Source organism: Enhydra lutris, unplaced genomic scaffold, assembly GCF_002288905.1.
Source record: "Enhydra lutris kenyoni isolate GAN:26980312 unplaced genomic scaffold, ASM228890v2 scaffoldscaffold1, whole genome shotgun sequence".
In the NCBI taxonomy this organism is placed as follows: domain Eukaryota; kingdom Metazoa; phylum Chordata; class Mammalia; order Carnivora; family Mustelidae; genus Enhydra; species Enhydra lutris.
The window spans coordinates 95,464,107-95,490,185 of NW_019154085.1; the positions used below are offsets into that span (position 1 = coordinate 95,464,107).

General features: G+C 38.2%; 1 protein-coding gene across 8 annotated transcripts in view; it reads right to left on the bottom strand.

Annotated features, from left to right (window-relative positions):
- Positions 1–1,993: 1,993 nt before the first annotated feature.
- The window catches only part of LOC111155965 (R3H domain containing 1), a 135,838-nt gene continuing 111,752 nt past the window's right edge, over positions 1,994–26,079 (bottom strand). For all 8 annotated transcript variants that reach the window (XM_022516737.1, XM_022516991.1, XM_022516654.1 and 5 more), the window contains 6 exons: positions 20,749–20,852; positions 18,659–18,831; positions 10,245–10,389; positions 4,616–4,698; positions 4,055–4,139; positions 1,994–3,347 (listed from right to left, as the gene is read on the bottom strand). In XM_022516737.1, the coding sequence (XP_022372445.1) occupies positions 2,989–3,347; positions 4,055–4,139; positions 4,616–4,698; positions 10,245–10,389; positions 18,659–18,831; positions 20,749–20,852 (949 nt within the window). In that variant the 3' untranslated portion in view covers positions 1,994–2,988. The remainder of the gene's footprint in view (positions 3,348–4,054; positions 4,140–4,615; positions 4,699–10,244; positions 10,390–18,658; positions 18,832–20,748; positions 20,853–26,079) is intronic.

Genomic DNA, 26,079 nt, shown 5'->3' on the forward strand with positions numbered 1-26,079 from the left:
TGGCAAAAGTACTATCTGTCCCGAAATACAGTCAGTGCTCTGGGAAAATCCACAGCCAAGGCTGTGGGACATTTGAAGCTATCTTTAGGAAGGTTTAAAGTCTGGGCCAAATCACATCTTAAAAGCTTTCTGCGTGTGCTTCTTCCTCCCATCATTTTTCTGTAGGTGAAATCAGATTCTAGAAGATCCAAAAGAACAGGGGAATATAGTCTACGGAAGGTGTGCATATTTTTATAATAATGGGGGTTTGCCAATATTCCCATGTGATTGTCAGGGAACTGCAGGGGTGGTGGTGGGGTGGCTAAGAACTGACTTCACAATAGCTTTGCTCTGGTTTCTGACCCATTTTCTCTGGGCAGGGTTAAACCAAGGGTTAAAAAAAAAAAACAGGCTTTAATGTATAGCATGGTCAGTATAGTTAATAGTACTGTATTGTATATTTGAAAGTTGCTAAGAGAATATGTTTTAAAAGTTCCCATCCCACATAAGGGGCATTCAGTTAAGTGGCTCTTGATTTGGGCTCAGATCATGATCTCATGGTTGTGAGATTGAGCCCTGCGACAGGTTCTGTTCTGGGCATGAAGCCTGCTTATTAAGATTCTCCTTCTCCCTCTGGCCGCCCCCTCGATCCCCGCTGCCTGTGCGGGCTCTCTCCCTCTCAAAAAAAGTTCTCATCACACACACAAAACTGATAACTACACGAGGTGATAGATGTTACCTAGATATTGTGGTGATCATTTTGCAATACGTACAGATATCAAATCATTATGTTGTACACCTGAAACTAATCTAATGTTGCATGTCAATTATATATCAATTAAAAAAAAATGATGAATCTCAGACCTGTACCCCGAAACAAAAATACATATATGTTAAAAAATAACAACAACAACAAAACCCAAACCACTTCAGTTTACCAGGAATCCTATTGCAGGAGTGAAATATTCAGAGAACTGAAATAAATTAGAAGGTGGTGGTTTTTGGTCTCCATCCCCCATGTATGACTAAGTAATAAATTCTTGCTGCAGTGCTGGCCCTGTGTATCCTCTCCTTTGACTCTCTCCAGTCAAAAACAATAAAAACTCAACTGGTCTTGGCAGTGATGCACTTTCATAGTGCTCATTCTTACTTCCTCTGTGCATGGCTCCTTAATCTGACATGGTTCAAAGGCAGCTCCAATTTCTCCCAGGAGTAAAGTATTCAACATCAGGATGTACCAGCTCACGAGGAGGCCTGGGATTCCCTGAGACCAAGTGGGGCTTCGCAAAAGCTTTGGAGTGAGTGAGCATCTGTGCCAGAGTCTGGGAACACCTGCTGCTCTTAAGTCACAAAGTCAGCCTTTAGTCTGGGCTGGAAGCAAACCAGGCTCCAGGCAAGTTGCAGATGGCAGACACTCCTACTTTTTGGGTGTCACAAGCAGTCTGACTGTGCTCGGCTAGCAAATGGAAAAAGCTTTCTATAAAGCAGTTGAGCTAAACTGGACAATGGGGTGCTTAATATATCAGCTAAAATCACGGATTCTTTATCCAAACAAAGAAATGTTCTATTTTCAGTTGTCTGACTGTAAGTATATTCATACTCAAAACTGTCTTTAATTGATTGGTATTAACCTTATGATAGAACAAAATGACAGGAATCACTCCCACCAATAAAGTGATGCTTTGTAGAACTTTTGAAAAATGAATGGGTTTACTGTCTACCATGTTTTATAAATTTAAAATTGAAATCTCCAAGATTGGTTAAGTCTTCAATACTGATACTCATTTAAAAAGGTGTTTTTGGGGCGCCTGGGTAGCTCAGTGTGTTAAGCCTCTGCCTTCGGCTCAGGTCGTGGTCTCAGGGTCCTGGGATCGAGCCCCGAGTCAGGCTCTCTGCTCTCTGCTCAGCTCTGCTTCCCCCTCTCTCTCTGCCTACTTGTGATAGCTCTCTGTCAAATAAGTAAATAAAATCTTAAAAAAAAAATGTGTTTTTAATTTACAAAAGACAAAGTGGGTCTATATTTGTAAACATTTATTCTCTTGAACTGAAAAAGGCTTGCATCAGCACACATTGTACAGCCTTGCAAATTACACAGAAATTGAAAAAAAGGTTCCTTGTTCATAAGTGCAATGAATCTTTGATGTCCAGTGATCCGCTGCAAACAATGAAAACAAATCTTAAACCACTTAAGAAGTTTCCAGCACTCATCAAATGCATTTCCTTAGGTGACAAAAAATCCACAAGGAGGGGAATGCAAATAAGTGGCATTTAGTTATCAGAGGGACACTTAAAAAAAAAAAAAAAGTGGAAGTATTTTCCTGCCTAAAATGATTCCTATTCCCCTTTGAATCTAAGTGGTTTGATTAAGAAGTGTTATGAACATAATTTACTTTACACTCAATGTTCATACTACCTAAATGAATAAGGAAAGGACCCTACGAGGGAGCTCTGTATTTTCTGAAAATTTTTTCTGTGTTTAGAGATACAGGGGAAGAGTAATCTTCTATTTGTGGGCTCTCCTTAGGCACCCTCCAGCCCCCCAAAAAAGACAGTACATGGTTTTGACTTGGTTATTCCACTCCTGCATTCTTTTCCCCCAAAATTCTATGTTGGGTCACACTGTGCTGGCTGCAAAAAAGAAATACAGGTTGCAACTGGTTGTAATCATTTTGAAGAATAATTTGCTGTACAATAGAGCTTTGGATCTGATACAAGAATTCAGAAATATAAAACAAAATAACTATAAAAGTTAGGAGGCATTTGAACAGCATTTCCTCAGAAAAAGCTGCTAACTCTGTATCATTCCGATGTGGATTCCTACAGTCATTTGGGGTGAAATGTGTAATTCTCCCCCTTTGCTGGATCACTGGCCTGTCTTCAAAAGCTATAACGCCATGACCACACGTCCTAGGAGTCTCTATCATGTTAACAGAAGCTCCAAATACCAAGCCAATTAAAGATGGGTGAGGACAGGGGTATCATAAAGGCCAAGGGTCCAAGGTGGCTCTGTTACTGAGAACTTGCCCTTTCCAGAATGTGAAAGTCATAGTGCTTCTTGCTCGTTCTCAGCTTAAACTTGTTAACCGAGTTAATTTGTTTCTTCAATGCATTCTGTGCAGCTGAAATGGAGGGGAATGTGGCTAAGACGGTGTATGTGGAGGCCAAGTCACTGGGTTTAGAGCGTTCAGGGTTGACAGTGTTGTCCCCGCTGCCACAGCAGAGGGGGTGACGACGCAGCTGGGGCTGGGATTGAGGGTCCCGGAGCCACCGGATCTTGGCGCCAATTTTAAAGAGTTCCCCAAAAAGCTTCTCAGCTTCCATGCGAGTTATTCCATCTGGTAGTTCAGTAATTTCCAAGACCTTCCCAACTAGAATGGAAAAGGTGTAGAATTAATAATCCCTGTAACTAAGATGGTGGGCAAAAAGTACCGAAGACCCAGATATCACATAAGAAATGAATGGGATTTTGTGAAACCCTTCAAACGCCGCAAAACTATAATTACGGCCATCTTTTAAATCACTCCTACTTAGCCCTAAGTCAGGGGGTGTAGAGCTAATAGTATTAAATTACCCATCTCAGTCATGGCTGATAGCTGTACATAGAAAACACAACATTGTATTGTGGATTTTCTAAGTTAGGTGTGTGTGCTTGGGCTGTTTCCTGAACAAAACAGCACTTGCCGTAACCCCCAAAGCTGCTGAGTGCCCTCTGAAAGCCCTCTGCCACAGAAAGGCAGTTATCCGTCCATCAAGACTGTCTGCGTGGGTGGAAGGACTACTTCCTTTCTCCAAAGACACAGAGGCAAAGAGTGTCATTCTACCTGTTCCTTTCACACATAACTTTTCCTTTTGGTCCCTTCATCCTTCCTAAATCCTCCTGCACCTAACTGCACTCTGAAATATGAAATAAGACAATTAAAAGAACGTATTTTAAGAGCCCTACATAACAGACAGCACCATTTCCTGTAACATATAGGGCAGGACTTTAGGAAGCAGAAAGCCCCTTTCTGTTTAAAGACTGTTGAACTGGTCAACAGTTTGTAGAACCACATCCAGTTGCCTTTCAGGGACATACCTGCTTCTCCGGCACCAAGGTCAGTGGATGCAGCTTTTTTAGCTTGTTTCCTTCCTCGGTTTCCATGCCTGTTGCCAGACTGACCCTGAAAACCCACAATCAGATGAGAAATAAAATTCTTAGTGCTGAAAAATATAACTGTAATGTTTAAACACTCAACACCTAAACATACTCAGTCTGGATTTTGTACTTCAGCAGAAAAAATCCAAACACAGGCCCCTGTGGCAATGGCATTTCTGTCCCTCACTATGACCAGTCACTTGTTGTCTTTCTAAGCAAGGGTGCCCTGACGCCCCAGCCACCGTCCACCGCCCTTTTTGGAGTGCACGAGTGCGTGACTGCTCATGCAAACAGCACACCACCTTCTCCCTTGTCTGCTCTCAGCCGGGCCAGACCCAGATTCAATGCAGCCAGACGACACTGATAACTCAGCTGGCTGAGGCACACGGGTCTCCCTTGTGCACTGCCAACAGGTGGGCCCAGGGCCGCCTACACTCTCCACCACCCAAGTATGCTGTTCTGCCAACCAAGCCTAGGTCGTCAGACAGCTAGCTTTCACACCTGTTGGGCTGGAATGTGTCCGTGCAGAACAGCAGGAGGGTTGTACTGCAGAGGCTGGCCAAGTAACGGATATCTGGCATCTCCTGAAAGTCAATAACAAAACATTTCTACGTTGTTCTCTGCTCAGTTATAAAAGTACATCCCAAAGTTTTCTAAATTGCCCAAAATAGTTCAGATGACTAGGGCTAACACATTTGGTAGAATAAAAAAAGTGTAGGTACTGACATATTTTTAAAAAGGATGAAAAGTGGGCGCCTGGGTGGCTCAGCGGGTTAAGCCTCTGCCTTCGGCTCAGGTCATGATCCCAGAGTCCTGGGATCGAGTCCCTCATCGGGCTCTCTGCTCAGCGGGGAGTCTGCTTCCCCTCCCCTCTCTGTCTCTCTGCCTGCTTGTGATCTCTCTGTCAAATAAATAAATAAAATCTTTAAAAAAAAAAAAGGATGAAAAGTTTCCATTTTCCCTTTAAAGAGCTAGGGTAAACTTCTGAGAGGAATAAAGACTAATAACAGTGGCTATAGAGGAAGGTAAGTGGTGGGAACTGGGTGGAAAGTGGATAGGATAGAGAGAAACATCCCTAATTTACCTTAACATTTGATACAAAATCCTCCAAAATAAGTCTAATACCCATTCCACCCACTTGAAATGCTAAGATCCACATTTTCTATGATGATCAAAAATTGATATAACTGGGTGCCTGGGTAGCTCAGTGGGTTAAGCCTCTGCCTTCGGCTCAGGTCATGATCTCAGGGTCCTGGGATCGAGGCCCGCATTGGGTTCTCTGCTCAGCAGGGAGCCTGCTTCCTCCTTTCTCTCTGACTGCCCCTCTGCCTACTTGTGATCTCTCTCTCTCTGTCAAATAAATAAATAAAATCTTTAAAAAAAATTGATATAACTTACATTTCAGAAGAAGTAAAAAACCCTGGAAAGACATTAAGCTCTCTATCTACCCAAAGTCATACTGCTTTTAAAAAAAGACATTTTTTGGGACATCTGGGTGGCTCAGTTGGTTGGACGACTGCCTTCAGCTCAGGTCACGATCCCGGAGTCCCGGGATCGAGTCCCACATCGGGCTCCCGGCTCTGTGGGGAGTCTGCTTCTCCCTCTGACCTTCTCCTCGCTCATGCTCTCTCTCACTGCCTCTCTCTCAAATAAATAAATAAAATCTTAAAAAAAAAATAAAAAAGACATTTTTTTTCAGTAATCTCTATACCCAATGTGGGGCTCAAACCCACAACCCCGACATCAAGAGTTGCATGTTCTACTGAATGAGCCAGCTCCTTCCCAAGGTAGCTATTAATTACTACAAATATATGTACTTATACATTTATATACACTCATTACAAACACTTCTTGTAAAGTTCATTTATTTTGGGGTGCCTGGGTGGCTCAGTTGGTTAAACATAGGACTCTTGATTTCAGCTCAGGTTTTGATCTCAGGGTTGTAATATCAAGCCCTGTGTTGGGCTCCACACTATAATGTGGAGCCTGCTTAAGATTCTCTTTCCCTTAAGAGAGGAAAAAATAAAACAAGACGAAATGAAAGAGGGAGACTAACCATAAGACATTCTTAATCACAGGAAAGAAACTGAGGGTTGTTGGGGGGCATAGTGGAGGGATGAGATAACTGGGTGACAGACATTAAGGAGGGCATGTGATGTAATGAGCACTGGGTATTATATAAGACTGAAAAATCACAGGCCTGTACCTCTGAAACCAGTAATACATTATATGTTAATTAATTGAATTTAAATAAAAAAGTTAAATAAAACAAAGATAATGCCATTGGAGGGAAAAATTCTTTCTCCCTCTCCCTCTGTCACTCCTCATCACCTCTATCTCCCTCTCAAAAAAAAAAAAAAAAAAAAAAAAAAAAAAGAGAGAGAGAGAGAACAAAAGTTCTGAATTTAAAAATAATAATAATAATAATAATAATAATAATCTCTAGGGGCACCTGGGTGGCTCAGTGGGTTAAAGCCTCTGCCTTCGGCTCAGGTCATGATCCTGGGGTCCTGGGATTGAGCCCCGCATCGGGCTGTCTGCTTGGCAGGGAGCCTGCTTACCCCTCTCTCTCTGCCTGTTTCTTTGCCTACTTGTGATCTGTCAAATAAATAAATAAAATCTTAAAAAAAAAAAAATCTCTACACCTATTGTGGGGCTTGAACTCATGATTCTGAGATCGAGAGTTAAGCTCTTTCAGCTGAGCCAGCCAGGTACCCATTACAAAGATTTTTATAGTCTTAACCAATGGGTATATTTACACTTTAGGTCTTGGGTCTAGTCTTAAACACTCTTTAAAGGGATTAATAAATGCTGATCGCAAAAACCTTGTCCTAGATAATGTTTTCATTTGTTAATATTCTCATTTTAGGGGTACCTGGGTGGCTCAGTCGGTTAAGTGTCTGACTCTTGATTTGGTCATGACCTCAGCCAGAGATGGAGGCTTACATCCGGCTCCACGCTCAGCGGGGAGTCTGCTTGAGGATTCTCTCTCCCTCCATACCACCCACGCCCTCCACTCTCACATGTGTACGCTCTCTCTAAAATAAATAAATCTTAAAAAAAAATTTCTCATTTTATTTTAACCGTAAGTTTCCCAATTCACTACATTCTGTATTTGGAAGGGGATTATGCATAGGTGCTAAAAAAGCACTTCAGGGAATCATACATCCCTTCTCCTATAAGCTTCCTAACAGAGAAAAGGAAGGTATAGACTTCTCTACTCTATGGAGCTCTTTTCAGACGGACAGTGTGAAGGTGCTAGGGTAGCTCCCTGGCAGGACACACCCATGACACACTTGCTCCTTCCCAAGCACTATCTGAAGGGCAGATATGCCATGGGGGCTTGATGTTGAGATCAGAGAAGCATGAAGATGCATACAAAACAGTGCAAAAGAGAATTATGTTTAGACCCATGGAGCAGTATACTTTTGAAATATGGAGTTGAGCTGTAGACAGCAATAATGAAAGACTCCTCCCTATAGGCCATGCTGTGCTCCTCTTGGGGCATTCGTACTAGACCATGTATCCGGTATTTACTATATTGCCATATACTATTTAAATTTATTATTTATAACATGTTCTATTTTTCTAGATTATTAAAGTATGTGGCTTTGTAGAAAATTTGGAAACAGAATTACAAAGGAGAAAATAAAAACCTCTCTGGTAATTCCATCACTTTAACATTTTGGCGTGTATTTTTTCAGTCTTTGTTCTACATATGTGTGCTTGCACACATGTACATATGTATATTTTAAAGGTCTTTTTTTTTTTTAAAGATTTTACTTACTTGAGAAAGAGTGTGTGATCGGGGTGGGGAGGAACAGAGGGAGAGGGAGAAGCATGATCTCCCTGAAATCATGACCTGAGCTAAAGGCAGATGCTTAACCAACTGAGCCACCCAGGTGGCCCTCTAAGTCTTTAAAAAATTGAGACATAATTTATGTAAAATAAAATGCACATCTTTAGTGTTGGGTCTGATGAATTCTAACAATTGTAGAGGTCCATGTAATCACAACCCCAAAAAGACAATGAATGTTTCCATCCCCCGAAAAAAAGTTCCCTCAAGCTCCTTACCAGTCAATTCCATATTCCATCCATATCACTATCTGATTTCTAACATCATAGCTTAGTTTGCCTATTACTGGATTTCATTTAATTAGAATAGCATATTAGATCTTCTTTTTGTGTCTGACTTGTTTTTTGCTTAACATGACTCTGCACTTCACCGATGTTGCTGCAGGTGTTCTTTGTTCATTCAAACTGTTGATCAGTATTTCATTTTAAGGATGCCTTACAATCTGTTTAATAGTCTTTGGTTGGTGGACATGGGGTCGTGTCCAGTTTGGGCAATTATAATAAGGTTTTTATATATGTTGTACAAATGTGCATAGACATATTTTCATTTTTCTTAGGTAAATACCTAGGAGTGGAATTGCTGCACTGCAAGGTAAGTGATTAACTTTGAAGAAACTCAAATCTTTTTCCAAAGTGGTTTTAAAATTTTACACCTCTACACCAATGTGCAAGAATTTTAGTTGCTCTGTAACTTCACCTACATTCAGTTGTGTTAATCTTTTTGATTACAGCCATTCTAGTGGGGGTGAAGTGATATTTTATTCAGATTTTAATATTCCTTTCCCTAATCAACAATGAATGATGTTGAGCACCTGTTCAAAGGCTTACTGGGCATTTATAGATCTTTTTTGAAATGCCCAGATAACTTTTATTTTTAATTAAAAAGAAAATTTAAATTAAGTAATCTCTATGCCCCACATGGGGCTCAAACTCATGACCCTAAGATCAAGAGTCACATGCTCTACAGTCTAAGCCAGCCAAGTGCTGCTTTTTTACATTGAAGTATAGTTGACACACAATGTTACATTAGTTTCAGGTATACAACATAGTGACTCTACAACTTACATGCTATGCTATGCTCACCACAAGTGCAGCTACCATCTGTCACCATACAATGCCATAATGCTACTGAGTATATTCTCGTATGCTGGACTCCCCATCCCTTTGACTTATTCATTCCGTAACTGCAAGTTCGTATCTCCCAACTCCTCTTTATGTATCCTGTTTTTTAAAATCACTCACTGTACTGTGAATATTTCTTCTAACAATTCTTTAAAACATGATTTGTGGGGCGCCTGGGTGGCTCAGTGGGTTAAGCCTCTGCCTTTGGCTCAGGTCATGATCCCAGGGTCCTGGGATCGAGCCCCACATCGGGCTCTCTGCTCAGCAGGAAGCCTGCTTCTCCTCCTCTCTCTCTCTCTCTGCCTGCCTCTCTGCCTACTTGTGATCTCTCTCTCTGTTGAATAAATAAATAAAATATTAAAAAAAAAAACAAAACATGATTTGTGGATAACTGCATAGTATTCCTTATACAGATATACCAAATCTAATCCTTACTGATGGACATTTAAGTTGTTTTGCATTTTTCTGCTACAGACCAAACTCTTCTGTGGATAGATCATTGCGTGCATTATCCTTAGGATAAATTCCAGAAATTAAAATTAATGTTTTCCATATTATTTTAGAATCATCCATTTGCTGTTCCTCCAACTAGACTGAGGTCAGGTAAGGACTTCTCCTTATTCATCTCTGTATATCAGGGGCACAATGAGGACACAATAACTGTTGAATACACTTTTGAATAACCTTTTAATATATACTACTCTGATACAGAAATTAGAAAAAAAAAAACAAATTTATAGCATTGCATATTACTACTATAGAGAAATGGAGTCTAAGGATAGTAGCTATGGTCATTTGAACTCTATTACGTAAGTAATTATTGAATGGAAGTAGTTACTAAGATAGTAATTATTAATTAGTGATGAAACATTAAGGTTAGGAGAGTATATGGTAATAAACGCATATGCCTGGGTGGAGGTGAAAATGCAGTCCTGTGGACAAGTGAAAGTAGTACCAAGGGAAATCACAAAGTGATTGGGAAGGGATGTCTTTTATCTTCAATTTAAAAAAAAAATTTAACTTCAGTGTAGTTAACATATAGTGTTGTAAGAGTTTCAGGTGTACAATACAGTGATTCAACAGTTCCACTCAACACCCAGGGGAGGGGACACCCTCCAATCCTCTGAGGCTGTGACTAGTTTCGTGCACTTACCTTGCCCTGGAACAAAAGTTCTAGAAAACTGAGGTATGATGGAAAGGGGTGGTCCAGAGGGACGGACAGTTTTCAGGGTGGTCAGCTGAGCTGGTGCTGGCGACTGAGCTGGTGAAATAATGGGACTACTGAGTTGAGGGCTGTGCTGTAATCACAACAAAAAAACAGGTTAGCATTTTAGTCATGTTCTTTGCAGATTAACTTTTGAACAAATTTCTTATTTTTTTCGGATTACAAATATGTATTTATCATTAAAAAATGTAAACACAGAAATTTATAATTTTCAGCTCCCAAAGATAAACACTGGAACAGACTGTTTCTAAGCATATGCAGCCACACATCTATGTTTTACAAAAATGGAAGTAGACTGACTATACATCCAACTTTTGAATCTTGCTGAATTTGTACCTGGACATTAATATTGTAGATACTTTTCCATGACAAAAAAATATACATTTATCTTATTTTTTTGGTCATGTTAACAGTTTATTTAATAGTTTGTTTTTAAACAATTCATCCCTAAAGAAATTGCCAAAAATAGTACAAAGAACTCAGATTTCCCAAATGTGATTTTCCTATATTTTTATATTTCTCTGCATATTTTTAAATCTTTATCTCTCTCTCTGTATACACTGTTATTTTTTTTTCCAAAATATTTGAGAATGAGTTGGTTACAATACCCCGTCCCAAAATAACTTAGTGTCTTTTTCCTAAAAACAAGGACATTTTCTATATAATTAACCAGCATAAGGCTGATCAAAATCTATATAAAAGTGATTCTGCTCTCTATGTAATAGTGTTTGAGAACACTTTGAAATAAAGATGTTTCTAAGAAAAGTCCTTGAAGAAAAACAATTATCAAAATCAGGCAATTAACTATACAGCAATATTATGTAATCTATAGAGTTTATTCAAATTTCACCAATTGTCCCACTAATATACTTTACAACAAAAAGAAAAAAAATCTCCGCTTCTAGTCCAGAATCAAACGGTGCATTTAGTTGTCACGTCTCTTTCATCTTTTTTTCTTTTTAAAGTAGCACGGGGCTTGAACTCACAATCCAGAGATCAAGACCTGAGCTCAAATCAAGAGTTCGATGCTTAACTGACTGAATCACTCAGGTCTCCTTTTTCTTTTAAATTGGTAACAGAGACTTAGTCTTTTTTCTCTCTTGACTTTGACTTTTTTGAAGGTCATTTTGAAGATGAGTTATTTTGCAGAATGTCCCTTTGGTTTGCTGGCTGCTTCCTCATGCCCAAATTGACAAAGTACATTTGAGTGAGGACTACTAGAGAAGGGATATGTGTGCTTCTCAATGCATCACGAGAGGGAACTTGACATCCATGTGTCAACACAGTCCTGGTGACATTTACTTCCATCATTTGGTTAAGGTGGTGTCTGCAAGGTTTCTTTGTTGTTAACTATTTTTTCTTTTCTCATTATAAGTTTTTTTTTTTCTCTCATTATAAGTGTCTTAGTGGGAGATCATATTACCTGTAAACAGAGAATATTACTTCTTCCTTTCCAACTTGGATGCCTTTTATTTCTTTTTCTTGCCTAACTGCTCTAGGTAGAAACGCCAGTTACAATGCTGGCTGATGTGTACCTTTTAAAATCTACTGAGATTTAACTTGTGGCCTAACATACAGATGGTCTATCCAAGAAAATGTCCCAGGTACACAGGAAGGATGTACGTGCTGTTCTTGTCAGGGAGAGTGTTCTCTATACCTCTGCTGCATCTATTTGGTTTGTTGTGTTTAAGCTCTCCATTTCCTTAACTCTTGCCTCGTTGTTGTATCCCTTATTGAGAGTAGGGTATTAAAGTTTCCAACTGTTACATGACGGTTTGTTCTTATAACTATTACACCTTCTTGCTGTATTGAACTTTTGTATCATTTTTTTTTTAAGATTTTTAATTTTTTATTTGACAGAGATCACAAGTAGGTAGAGAGGCAGGCAGTGAGTGAGGGGGAAGCAGGGTCCCCGCTGAGCAGAGAGCCTGATGTGGGGCTCGATCCCAGGACCTAGGATCATGACCTGACCTGAAGGCAGAGGCTTTAACACACTAAGCCATCCAGGTGCCCCCGAACTTTTCTATCTTGAAAATTTTTTGGATCTAGAGTCTTACTTTGTTTGATATTAGCAATAACAACCCCTATTCTCTTTCGGTTACTATTTTCGTGAATTATCTTTTTGCATCCCTTCATTTGTAATTCATTTGAGTCTTTGGACCTAAAGTGAGTTTCATAGATAGCATATAATTAGATCAGGTGTTTTTAATCCATTCTGCCAATCTCTGTCTTTACAGTTAAAATAACCACTGATAAAGAGGGACTTACCTTTGTCACTTCACTGTTTTCTATATGCCTTTTAACTTCCTCCCCACCCTTCACTTCCTGCATTAGTCTTTTGTGTTTACTCCATTTTTTGTAGTAAGATATTTAAATTCCTTTCTCATTTCCTTTTGTATATGTTCCCATGGTTTTTTTTTGAGGTGGGGGATGGTTTGGCTTGGATATTACACCTAACATCCTAAAGTTTTAACACCCTAATTTGAATTTATACCAGCCTAACTTCAATAACATACAAAAACTCTGCTCCTTTATGGCTCGTCCCCATCTCTTTTGGTTGCTGATGTCATAAAATTACATCTTTATACACTGTGTGCCCAGGAACATAAACTAATAATTCCTTTAAGGTTATTAGTCTCTTATTAAATTATGTAGAAAGCAGAAAGTACAGTTATGGACCATTGGTACAATACAACTAGCTTTTATAATTGCTCATGTGTTTAACTTAATAATTGAGAACCTTATTTCTACATATAGCTTTGTCTTACTGTCTATTGTTCTACTTCACTCTGCAGGACCCCTTCGAGAATTTCTTGCACAAAGGTCTCGGCTTTTATCTGGGGATTTTAATTTCTATCTCACTTTTGAAGGGCAGTTTTGTCAAATCCAGGATTCTTGGTTAACATTTTTTTCTTTTAACACTTTGAATATACTGGCCTGCTGCCTTTGGCCTCCAGTTTCTGATGAGAAATTTGCTGATAATCTTTTCTGAGGATCTTTTCTATGTGTCAAGTTGTTTCTTTCCTGCTGCTTTTAGTATTCTGTCTTTATTTTTTGAGACTGATTATATTGTGTTTTAGTGTGGGTATTTTAGGAGTTCTTACTTGGAGTATGTCAAGCTACTTCACGGTTATATTCATGCTATTTATCAAATTTGGTAAGTTTTCAACCATTATTTCTGCAAATATTTTCTCCTTTTGGGACAACCGCCAATGTGTTGGGTCATTTTGATAGTGTCCTACACCTAGGTCCCTTGGGCTCTGTTCAATTTTATTCATTCTTTTTTCTGTCTGTTCCTCAGACTTGGTTCATTTCCATTGTCCTGTCGTCAAGTTCTCTGATTCTCTCTCTTCAGCCTGCTTGTATCTGCTGCTGAATTCCTCCAGTGAACTTTTCATTGCAGTTATTATATTTTTAGCTCCAGAATTTCATTCTGGCCTCTTTTTAGGTTTTCTATCACTTTATTGATATTTCCATTTTGTTCATACATTATTTTCTTATCTTTCCCTGTATCATCCTGTAGTTCTTTGAGCAGTCTGAAGATAGCAATTTTAAGGTCTTTGTCCAGGAGATCTGTCATCAGATCTTTTTCAGGGACAATTTTATGTTGACTTATTTTTTTCTTCCCTTGAATGGGCCATCCTGTCCCGTTTCTTTTTTTCTTTTTCTTTTCTTTTTTTTTTTTTTTTTGACAGAGAGAGTGAGCACAGGCAGACAGAGTGGCAGGCAGAGGCAGAGGGAGAAGCAGGCTCCCTGCTGAGCAAGGAGCCCGATGTGGGACTCGATCCCAGGACGCTGGGATCATGACCTGAGCCGAAGGCAGCCGCTTAACCAACTGAACCACCCAGGCGTCCCTCCTGTCCTGTTTCTTTGCATGCCTTGACTCTTTGTTGAAAATTGGACATTTTGATCTAACCATGTGGTAAGTGGAAATCAGATTCTCCCCCCTTCCCAGGGTTTGTTCTTTTTTGTTGCTGTTATGGTTTTTGTTTATTGACTGTTGCAGGCTGTCTCTGTGCCAAAGATTGGCCTGAGGTATAACCTTGAGGTCTTTTCAGGGTTTGGCCTATGCCTTTTCCTGGGCAAGTGCCCTATATATTGATTTGTTTTTGAATGTCCCAGCCCTTACTGTGTGGCTCCCAAAATGGACTCAAAGAGAACAATAAAGGGAGGGAAAACAGGACTCTGGTCCTTTAAGTCCCCTAGAAGTGTCAGGGGAGAGATGTGCAACAATGTGGGGAGGTGCAACAACAATGGTATTGCCCCTTTGTCTACAGCTCTGTGATCAGAAGCTGAGACCCATCATGAGAACACAAAGCCTTTGTATTTGGAGGACAGGGTCCTTTTTTGCCCACCCTGGCTTTTGTAGGCTGCTCTAGTAACAATGTGCACAGTTGCCTGTCATGGGGTGAAGGTAAGGATAGGCACCTGTTACTGGGCTAAAAGCCGAATTTGACTGAATTTAATTACAATTTATTACCCAAGCTTTTCCCTGGCAGTTGCAAGCCTTCAATAGATTGTAGTGCTCCAAAACTGTTGTATCAGACAGATTCTGCCGGCGCAATTATTTCCAGGTGGAGAGAGAGACTCCTGATGCTTCTACTCTGCCATTTTCCTAGAATCCTCTCTCGTCCAGTGATGATTCTTGCCTGGTGGTTTGCAGATGGTGATTTTCTAATTCTATCATTCTTTCTATTATTTACAGTTCATATTTTATTGTAAAGAAGAGCTTCACTCTTTCCCCATTCATTCATTTATATCAGGATGGACTCATGGATTCTATTTTATTTTAAGGGTGATCATTCATTTCTTATTTTATTTCCAAAGTATTCAAGCGTGGTCCTGAGTCTCTTGACACATCTCCATCACCCTTTAAGTATTTTATTACTTTCTGGCACAGCAACATGTTCCAAAATCACCTTGTATTTTTCCCTGAATGAATCCTGGCAACAGTCATTTCACTAAAGGGTCCTGGTTGCTTTAAGTGGAGAATGATATTTAGAAATACCATTTGGGTAGTAGGTGTATCTCATTCTTTTTAGTATATACACTTAAGATATTTTCCTAAATGGTATAGTAATTTATTTAATCACTTATCCCACTGTTGAATATCAAGATATTTTTAGTTTTTCAAGGTCACCAACAGGTAAGAAAGAAATATCCAAGTACACATATTCCTGTGTGCTTGTTCCACAATTTTTACTGGACAAAGTTCTAAAAGTAAATTTGTGGATCAAAGGCTTATGTACCTTCTACATAAATTTTTTCTTTTAAATTTGAGTACAGCTGACCGTTATACTAGTTTCAGGTGTACAATATAGTGATTCAACTTCTGTATACATTACTCTATACTCACCACAAATATAGCTACCATCTGTCATCATACAGTACTATCACAATTATCACTGACTACCGTCCTTATGCTGAATGCTTCATCCCCATGACTTAGGCATTCCACGTACATGTATCTCCTGTATCTCCCACTCCCCCTCACTGACTATATTCACCTCTCCACCTTCTCATCTCCCATCCCTCTGGCAACCATCAGTTTGTTCTATGTATTTTACAGGCCTGACTCTGCCTTTTTTTTTAAATTCCATTTATTTTGTTTTTTTTTTTTAGATTGCACATATGAGTGAAATCATATGGTATTTGTCTTTCTCAGTCTTATTTCACTTAGTATAATACTCTCTAGGTCCATCCACACTGTTGCAAATGGCAAGCTTTCTTTTTTATGGTTGAGTAATATTCCATTGTTTATATATCATATCTTCCTTATCCATTAGTATGTCTATGTATGCTTAGGTTGCTTCCATATCTTGGCTACTGTAAACAATGTTGAAATAAACTTAAGGCTACTTAAATTTTTTTGAATTAGTGTTCCCATTTTCTTTGGGTAAATACCCAGTAGAATTATTAAATTTCATGGTATTTCTATTATTAATTTTTTGAGGAAAGTCCATACTGTTTTCCTCAGTGGCTGCACCAGTTTGCATTCCCACCACCAGCACACTACCTTTTCCTCCACATCCTTGCCAATACTTGCTATTTCTTGTCTTTTTGATTGTAGCCATTCTGACAGGTGTAAGGTGGTATCTCATTGTGTTTCTGATTTGCATTTCCCTGATGAGTGATACTGAACATCTTTCATGTATCTGTTGACCATCTGTAGGTCTTCTTTGGAAAAGTGTCTATTGAAGTCTTCTGCCCAATTTTTAATTGGATTGTTTGTGGTTTTGGTGTTGAACTGCTATGTGCATTCTACATTTTCAAAAATGTCACTAAACTGCCTCCAAGAAGAGTTCTATCAATTTGCAGTACCACCAAGAATGTACAGGAGGGTCTGTAATTGGACATCTCTGCCAACAATGCAAATTTTAGCCTTCTTCAGTTTTCCCAATATAGATAAAAATATTTTTATATTTTCATCTGATTAATGGCCATTGGCCATTTAGTTTGTGAGGTAGCCTATAAATGATCTTTGCCCTTTTTATTCTGCTATAATTTTGTCATGTGGATTTTATTCAGTTCATCTTTAAAAATATTTATTAGTATTTTCTTTCAGGATTTTATTTTAGTTTTTCTCAGTAATCTCTATACCCAATGTACATGAACATAATGAACTTCCATGAACCCATTACGCAGCTTTGATTGTGTTTTCCCCTGCTATGTTCCCCCTAAAGAGTTTTTAACAAATCTCAGGTATTATAGCATTTCATTTGCAAATAGTTTAATATACAAATATTTTTAAAATATTTTTATCTAATGAAACTTTTTTTTAAAGTAGGCTCCACACCCAGTGTAGAGCCCAGTGCGGGGCTTGAATTATGACCCTGAGAACAAGACCTGAGCTAAGATCAAGAGTCAGATGTCTAGCCTACTGAGCCACCCAGGTGCCCCAGGAATTATTTTCTAGAAAGAAAAAAAAAAAAAAAAAAAAAAAGATTCTCATACTAACAAAATTAACATATTTAAATATCCCCTCTATGCCGAAAAATGTCTTATGAGTGTTCAATATCAAAGGAAGATCCACAGGTTGTATCTGATTATAATTCCTGAGTATATTTTAATCTATGAAAGACTCAGCATTCATTTTTTTTTATGAGATTTTTAAAAATTACTAATATATAATGTATTATTTGTTTCAGGGGTACAGGTCTGTGATTCATCAGTCTTACACAACACAGTATTCACCATAACATACACACTCCCCAATATTCATCACCCAGCCACCTTATCCCCCTTCCCCCCTCCCTTCCGGCAACCCTCAGTTTGTTTCCTGAGGTAAGAGTTTCTTATAAACAGTTTGGTCTTGTTTCATTTTTGCCTCTCTTCCCATATGATCCTCTGTCTTGTTTCTTAAATTCTGCATATCAGTAAGATCATATGATAACTGTCTTTCTCTGATCTATTTCTCTTAGCATAATACCCTCTAGTTCCATCCATGTCGTTGCAAATGGCAAGATTGCATTTTTTGATGGCTGCATTGTATTCCATTGTATATATATACACCACATCTTCCTTATGCATTTACCCAGATGGACATTTGGGCTCTTACCATAGTTTGGCTATTGTGGACATTGCTGCTATAAACATTGGGGTGCAGGTGCCTCAGCCTTCATTTCAAAATGCTGTTTGTTTTTTTTTTTTTTTTTTTAGAGAAATGAGGTCAATTTGTCCAGTAAAATATTCCATGGTATAAGTTGTTCTCCCCCCACCCCGTATTTTCTGTAATTAATAGCTAGATTTAGGGACTTGGTTAGATTCAGGCTCTGTGTTTTTTATGAGTACATTATAGATGATGCTATGTACTTCCTTCTACACTACATTAGGAGGCAAATAATATTTGGTTGACCCACTTTGAGTGATCTTATAATTGATCAGTTGCTTCAAGTGTCGTCTGCCTAACTTATCCATTTTAAATTCTCCCATAAAACTTTTCCTAATGTTCCTGACATGTGCTGATGATTTTCTTTGATCCATTATTTTAGTGAGATTCCAAAATGGTAATTTTTAAATTCCACCATTACTTTTATATTTATTAACTGTATTTCTTCTACAATAAAGAGTGTTCTTGCATTAACCTTCTGGTTGCACTAATAGTTCATATGGGAAATGTAGGAAAACTACTTAATTTTCTTTATCCCATTATAGATCTAGTACATCTTCTGATTTTTTTTATTAAAAATATTTTGAATATGCAAAAGTTGAAAGATAATATTTACATACTGAAAGAAATAGTGTGGATACAGAGAATGTTCAAACATCTTTACTAAGATCCACCATATGTGACTAAAATGTTGAAAGTGTTAAAATTGTAATAAACAAAAGAAGCATCTTACCTGAACAATATTGTCTACATTGCTAAATTCCACACACTTCTGCCCTCTCTGGTGATCACAGTAATATTTGTTTTGTTTCCACTGTGGGGGTGAGTGGGCACGAGATTGTGGATTGTTTGGTACATTGAGCTGCATCATCACCATCCCTCCACCAGGGGGCGGAGGCGGCACAGCTGGAAAGCAGAGTTGGGACAACGCTATCAGTATACTTTACCAACTAACTGGTAGATCTTTAAATACTAAGAAAATGGCAATAATTTTACACTTCTGAACAAAACTTTACTATCATATATGCGAACCAGATTTAAGCCCTAGAGCTTTATGCTACAAGTGTGTGTTTAAAAAGGCATTAAAATGGGACTCTGTAGGCCTAAACATCTTATTCTAAAAACAACAGGTCCATAGTTATCTATAAAAGTGATTAGTTTAAAAAATAAATTAATTTAAAAACTGGCATTAAATACACAAAGAAGAAAAAGTTTGGGATGTGGGAATCAGAAAGCACAATTTTAATACTCTGAAATGTCTTGTAACTCTGGGAAAATCATTTAACCTCTTTTATTACATGTTCTCATCTGAAAAAGGCAGCAAAGACCTCCTTGGCTAACTTTAAAAAGTTTTATGATCATATGCATGCACAAACACTTGTTAATTGTATGGCAGAGGTAAGGAGACTATTATATCTGACTCCTTATCTGACTTATTTCTCTTGTGTACTAGTCTACAGCACCACTAGTATTAGGCATGTATGCTGTCTGCCACCCGCCCCTTCAGCGTAAGGTAAGGTAGGATTTTTATGCCTCGAGGGCCATAGTTTGTACCGCAGTAACCAAAATGGTAGTTTCCAGTTCCCTAGAAAGAGATCCAGCCTGACTGGCTAGGTAAACCACAGAGGGCTGATTGCTCAGGGACACCTCAATGATAGAAGCCCATGCTGAATGTACACTATTAGTCATTTATTTCATAATCTTTTACTGTTTCTTTGTTTCTCAGAGATTTACATATGTCAAGAAATCATTATAATAAAATATGGCATCATGATAAAGGATTATTTAAGATAGCATGGAAACCAAAAAAAGAAGCAACCAACTCTATTTTAAGTACTATGGAAGCCTCTGTAGAAGAGGTGATTTTTGAGTCAGACCTTAAGGATGAGCAGGATTTTGGCAAATAACAGGGGATGGGCACTCCGGGCAGAGGAAGAAGTACAAAAGTATCTTTGGCATGAAAAAGCATGGTACTTTGTCAAACAGAGTTCTGTTTGACATGAACATGTAAGCATAATTAGGAGGCTTACTTGCTAGGGAGTTTACACGGAGAATCCATGCACACTCTAGATTCAGAGAAATGACATTAAAGAGACTTTTGTTTCAGGAAAGTATCCTTTGAACAGTATGTATGTGTGTGTGTGTTGGGAAGGAGGAAAGCTGGGTGTGGGGGAAACGTGGAATGAGCATAATACTCAGGAGACTGCTGCAAATAAGATGTGAAAAGAGTGACCAGGAATGGCGGCAGTGGGGACAGAAGGAAGGCATGAGATCTGAAGGAATGGTGGCAGCACGAATGTGAAAGAAGAGACCCGAAGAGAGGTGATTATGACTCTGCAAAGTTTTTGGTCCCTAGAGAGAGGGTGAGGTGAGGGATGCGGGTAGAGGGAGGAGCATTAAATCTAAAGTGCCTCTGACAATACCAGGTAGGGATGCCCAGATGGCAGTTGGCTATTCGGCCTCTTCTCAGCCAAAAGAAGATTTGAGAGGCGCTGGCAAAAAACAGTTGTTGAAGCGTAGAAGGTAGATGCATCTGCTAGGAAGAGCATGAAAAATAAGGAGATGATCCCAGAGAACATCAATGCTTACGAGGTGGGGAAAGAAGGAGAATCTGAGAAGAGAAACAGGATAGCAGTGTGGGAGTTACAGCAGTTGAAAAGGAAGGAGTGGATGGGAACTGTTAGCTCTGAATTTGTAAGGTACCCTAAATACCTTGGGTATATCTCAGCACATAAGAAGCTGAAAACCGTGTTCTAGACATGCCTAAGGAACTCAATTTCTCAAATGGACAAACCATTACCTATTTTCCAGTTATATTCATACCTGCACATTGGTGGCTTTGAAGCTGCTGGGAATTGCATGGTGAAGTAGTTCGAGGAAACTGTACTTGTTCTGATCCTGGATGTGGCAAGTAACCTACTGATGAGCTAGAGGGGAAAAAAATGAGACAAACACAAAAACAGCACAGTGAGATGGAGATGACTGTAAAGACTCTGAATGAACAATCCTACAAATTTATTTAAATGAAATTATTTTTTAAAGTGGTTAGGAGTAAAAATAAAATCTACCACTATTCTCTAGGAGTTATAAACAGTTACTTTTTCGATAAAAATCTCCTTATGTTTATGACAATAATACTGATTCTTTTTTAAATCAGGAAACACCACTCCTAATTTCATTGCTCTTAGTCCTTCACAAATTACTCTAAATATGACTTTTTTATTATTCAAATAATTATTCAGAAAAGAAGAAAAATAATTTTACAAAATGGAAAAGTAATTTATTTGGATCTCACTTAGCTATATTTTAGAAAAGAGAATATGCAGTTTGACAACGAGACTCAGAGAATAATGTTTAACCACCTTTTAAAAAAAAGATTTTAGGGGTGCCTAGGTGGCTCAGTTGTTAAGCGTCTGACTTTGGCTCAGGTCATGATCCCAGGGTCCTGGGATTGAATCTGACATGGGGCTCCTTGCTAAACAGGGAGCCTACTTCTCCCTCTGCCTACTGCTCCTCCCGCTCCTGTGTGTGTGTGTCTCTCTCTTTGACAAATAAATAAATAAATAAATAGATCAATAAAATCTTAAAAAAAAAAAAATCCAGACTACAGGACATTTAAAAAGACAAATGTGTAAAAACATAAGCAATATTTGTAGGGCAGCTGGAAAGAAAAATGCCAACTAGATATTTGATATAACTAAGAAGGTAACTACTACAATTTTTAACATGTGAAAGTGTTAGAGTTTTGTGGGTTAAAATTTTTTTTTTAGGAATTTCTATACAGAAATACTCATGAATGAAATGCCACAATATCTGAATTTATTTAAAAATCATATGGGAAGAGGATGAGGTAGAGCTTTAGAGGAAAACAGATGGGTCATTAGTTAATAACAGTAGAAGTTACGGGTACATGGGAGTTCAGTGCACTTTATGTTTATGTACATTGAAGAATTTCTGTAATAAAAAGTTAGAAATGTTTCTTTAAATCAGGCTGACAATTCTCCAATTACTAAAAATTCATTAAGTTTTATGGCTTCTTAGTGGCAGTAACTCATTGTGGTTCAATAAAAGGAAAAAGAAAGGGATGTAAAGAGAGGATGCCACAAAAGGTGATTCTGGACTATAAGACAAAATGTAAAAATAGTACTTCCTGATGTAAATTACGATTGAGATGCATTATGAGTCTCAGCTAAGCTGTGGAAATAACACAGCTCAAGACATGGTTTGTAAACATGCTGCTACTAGGAGAAAGTTTCACTGTAAGATAGAAGGATTTTTAGGTTCTAACTGGGATACATGCCCCCTTGGGCCATGCAGTAGCCCTCACCCTGATCTTGATCACTAAGCACCTTCTAATGGCTTATCTGAGGCACAGGAATGACAGGAAGCCACCCAGAACAGGAATAAGAATATTCAGGTCACTGAGATGAGTGAGATATCCCATACTACTAAACTACAAATTGCCATTCTACTTTACCACTTTAGTGGGTTTTAGTTTTATATAGTTGGTATAAACTGGTTTGCTAGTCCTAGATTATCCCTTAAGTAAATGAATTACAAAACTGAGTTCCAAGACCAAGTGATCTCCTTCAAAAGACGTGAAGACACTTTAAGGGATGTGGACCGGGCAATAAGTAGCTCTCTTAAATTTCTTAAATGCTCTATTTTCAATTACCATCAAATTTGTCTTTTACAAAGGCAGAACTAGAATAGGATAGAAAAAAAAAGAAAAATAAAAGCAAAAGAGTCAGCTTTTTAAATACCACTCTCACTTTAAAAATGCAAATATTTATAATACATCAAAAAAAAACCCCCATTTTGTAGTAGTTTCAAAATTTTTTCCTTTGGGAGACGGTATAAGCAGAAAGGGGACTTTTTAAAGCAAAGCACCAGGCCTAGTTCTTAAAGAAGTTCGTACACTTCCACTGAACAGGAAAATAAAACATCAATTCCATGAATCCATTTGGTCCCAAGCTTCCTAAAAACCATGAATGTAAATTAAAACTAATAATATCAACTTTCAAAGGATTTGAGTTCATTGCAACAAAAACTGGCCTTGACATTTACACCAGTTGTTTTGCTCTATTTTTTAGGAGCTGTCCCTTCCCATTCTATAGTACGGCCAAGTTAAATTGCTGCAAAACTGCCTCTCCAGGATCAGCAGAATGGATAAATGACGTAAATATCCAAAAGGTTTCTTCTTCTGGGTTTTCTGTAATGTTAATCTTATTCCTACAATGTTCTATGATAATTCATAGGTAAAAATTCCTCTTTCCTCTAGTCATTTGTTTTTTGCATTCTTACTGTATTCTGGAATCAAACCCATGATGGAAGAAATGATAAACACATTATGTATTTTTTTTTAAGATTTTTTTTTTTTAATTTATTTGACAGATCTCAAGTAGGCAGAGAGGCAGGCAGAGAGAGAGAGGAGGAGGAGGCAGGCTCCCTGCTGAGCAGAGAGCCCGATGCGGGACTCGATCCCAGGACCCTGAGATCATGACCTGAGCCGAAGGCAGAGGCTTTAACCACTGAGCGACCCAGGCGCCCCTGTATTTTTAAAATCAGAAAACCACTGCAGTCTACCAAAGTCTGAAGAATTTAAAAAAAAGTCCTATAACCATTTATGAATGCTTAAAACAGTCTTTTTAGGGAGTACTCCCAATGCCTCTTTGATTAGATCATGGTAATCTATTTGATACACTATGAGTGGAAATTAATTCTTAAGATATACTCTCTAGGTATTCTTGCAAATTTAAGTGATGTTACACTGCTATCTATTTTAATGGCTTTGACATTTAATATTTTATACAGTGGAAAGCACCATGGATTTTGGTGTCAGGAGGCAGCATGAGTTTGAGTTCAAAGTCCACTTACTTGCAGCACGTCTTTGAACTTCAGCTCTCTCATCAATCAATGCACCATTAATCCTTACCTTACTAAACTATGAGGAAAGACCTGGCCAAATAATTCAAAATACAAAAAGTCAAATGCAAAAATGTACATCTTCATTAATGATGAAAGAACTGAATTAAAATGAGGTATGTTTCTATTATGAAACATGAGAACAAGTCAGTACCTAAAAGGATTGTAAATCAAAGGAAGATTTTGTCAAAATAAACGAAGAACCTTAAAAACAGACCTATTTTTTAACTTATTAATTCCCCTCTAAGGACTTTACGCCAAGAAAGAAATTCAGATTGCTTACTAAATGGTTCAATTAAGTGAAAAAGATGAAAAAGACCGGCATGTTCTCCTTCTTCGTTTTTTTTTTTTTTAAATATTTATTTATTTATTTATTTGATAGACAGTGAGAGAGAGAGGGAGAGTGTGAGCAGGGGGATGAACAGTTGGGGAGGGAGGACAAGCAGACTCCATGCTGAGCGCAGAGCCCAACATGGGGCTCGATCCCATGACCCCAAGTTAATGACCTGAGCCAAAATCAATTGTCGACGCTCAATGGACTGAGCCACCTAGGCGCTTAACCTATATGCAAAGAAAAAACTACATGAAACTGTATGAAGAGAAAAATATGAATGTGACAACAACAGTTAACTTTGGGTTGTAGGAATACAGCTGATTCTTGACAATTTATACTGTTTGTTATTTTCCAAAAAAGCATGCGTACATTTTGTAAGTATAAAAAATAAACACTAAAAATATCCAATGAAAACTGCCTGGAAAGTTTGACTTTTAAATGTTGCTTTAGGGATTTAATTCCAGTGAATGATCTGAATCTCCTTCAGAACTCCTCATCAGATGTCAAAGCAAGGCCATCTGGAGACAGTTACACCGATTCTATGCAACATAAACCTTCAACTCATTTGAGGGTCAGCCGCACAGCTGAGCTTGCTGTCTCTAGAAGAAAATACGAGTTTTCTACCTTATAACCTTTCTGCAAGTCAAGGTGATTTCTAGCCTATCTATTTTTGTGATGATGGTACCTATTTAGGACAACATAAATAAAACTCTCAACTAATTAGAATTTGGCCAAACTATGGGGCGCCTGGGTGGCTCAGTGGATTAAAGCCTCTGCCTTCGGCTCAGGTCATGATCTCAGGGTCCTGGGATCGAGCCCCACATCGGGCTCTCTGCTCAGCAGGGAGCCTGCTGCCTGCCTCTCTGCCTACCTGTGATCTCTAGCTGTCAAATAAATAAATAAAATCTTAAAAAAAAAAAAAGATTTTAGCCAAACTATATGCTCAATGAATAAAAATAAATTTCAGGTAAAAATTTTACTGTATAATATTTCAGGTTTTCCCTTAAATGCAAAAGGCCAATTTTCCTTAGCTTTCTGGTTAAATGTTCACATTTATACAAATACTCATTTACAGCTTACCTATTCCCTATATTTTGAATTATTTGGCGAAGTCTTTTCCTCATATTTCTAAAATCTCAATAGACTTAAAAATAGAGAATAGAAAATACTTAAAAGACAAATAAAACAAAGATGGGACAAGGCCACCTGAGACAGCATTGTTGCTTTCATTGAACACTGAATTTGTGTTTCTTGGCAGCTAAGACAAAATGGTGAATCTAGAGGATCAAACTCTGCCGGGATGGTAAGAGAAGCAAGCGTTTAAGCCCCTGGTAGGTACTGTATTACAGACATATTGTAACTATATTCTTTGATGAATTTAAAGCATGTAGTTAATTACAGAAGAATCCAGTCTTCTGATATGAGAGACAGTTCATATTTTACTAGGAAACTGAGGGACTGGGGTGGAAAACTGGCCCTATGATAAGATTATTTCCCATTAAATAAACAGGTAGGCTGCGAAAGCCCCTGCAATAAGGGCTAACATTTTCCTTACAAATGAACTTTGAATACTTCAGTTACTGGTATGAGAGCCAAAAGTCCACTCTAATATTTCACATAAAAGATGTCTTCGACTTGAGCACTGTAAGGGTAGCTATAATCAAACACAATCAACCATAAATATATCTCTGGTACTATTGGGAGAATGATTTTGAGAAGGACCATATTCTGACCAACCCATTAGGATGAACTTGATATCATTAAGCAGGGGCGTTATTGGACCTGTTGGATACAACACTTTAGTAACTCAGAGAAGTGGTAGAAAACATCTGCCAAACAATAGTTTTAGCTTTATTATAGTTGGTCTTAAGCTGCTCTTTCTGGCAGTCATTTAG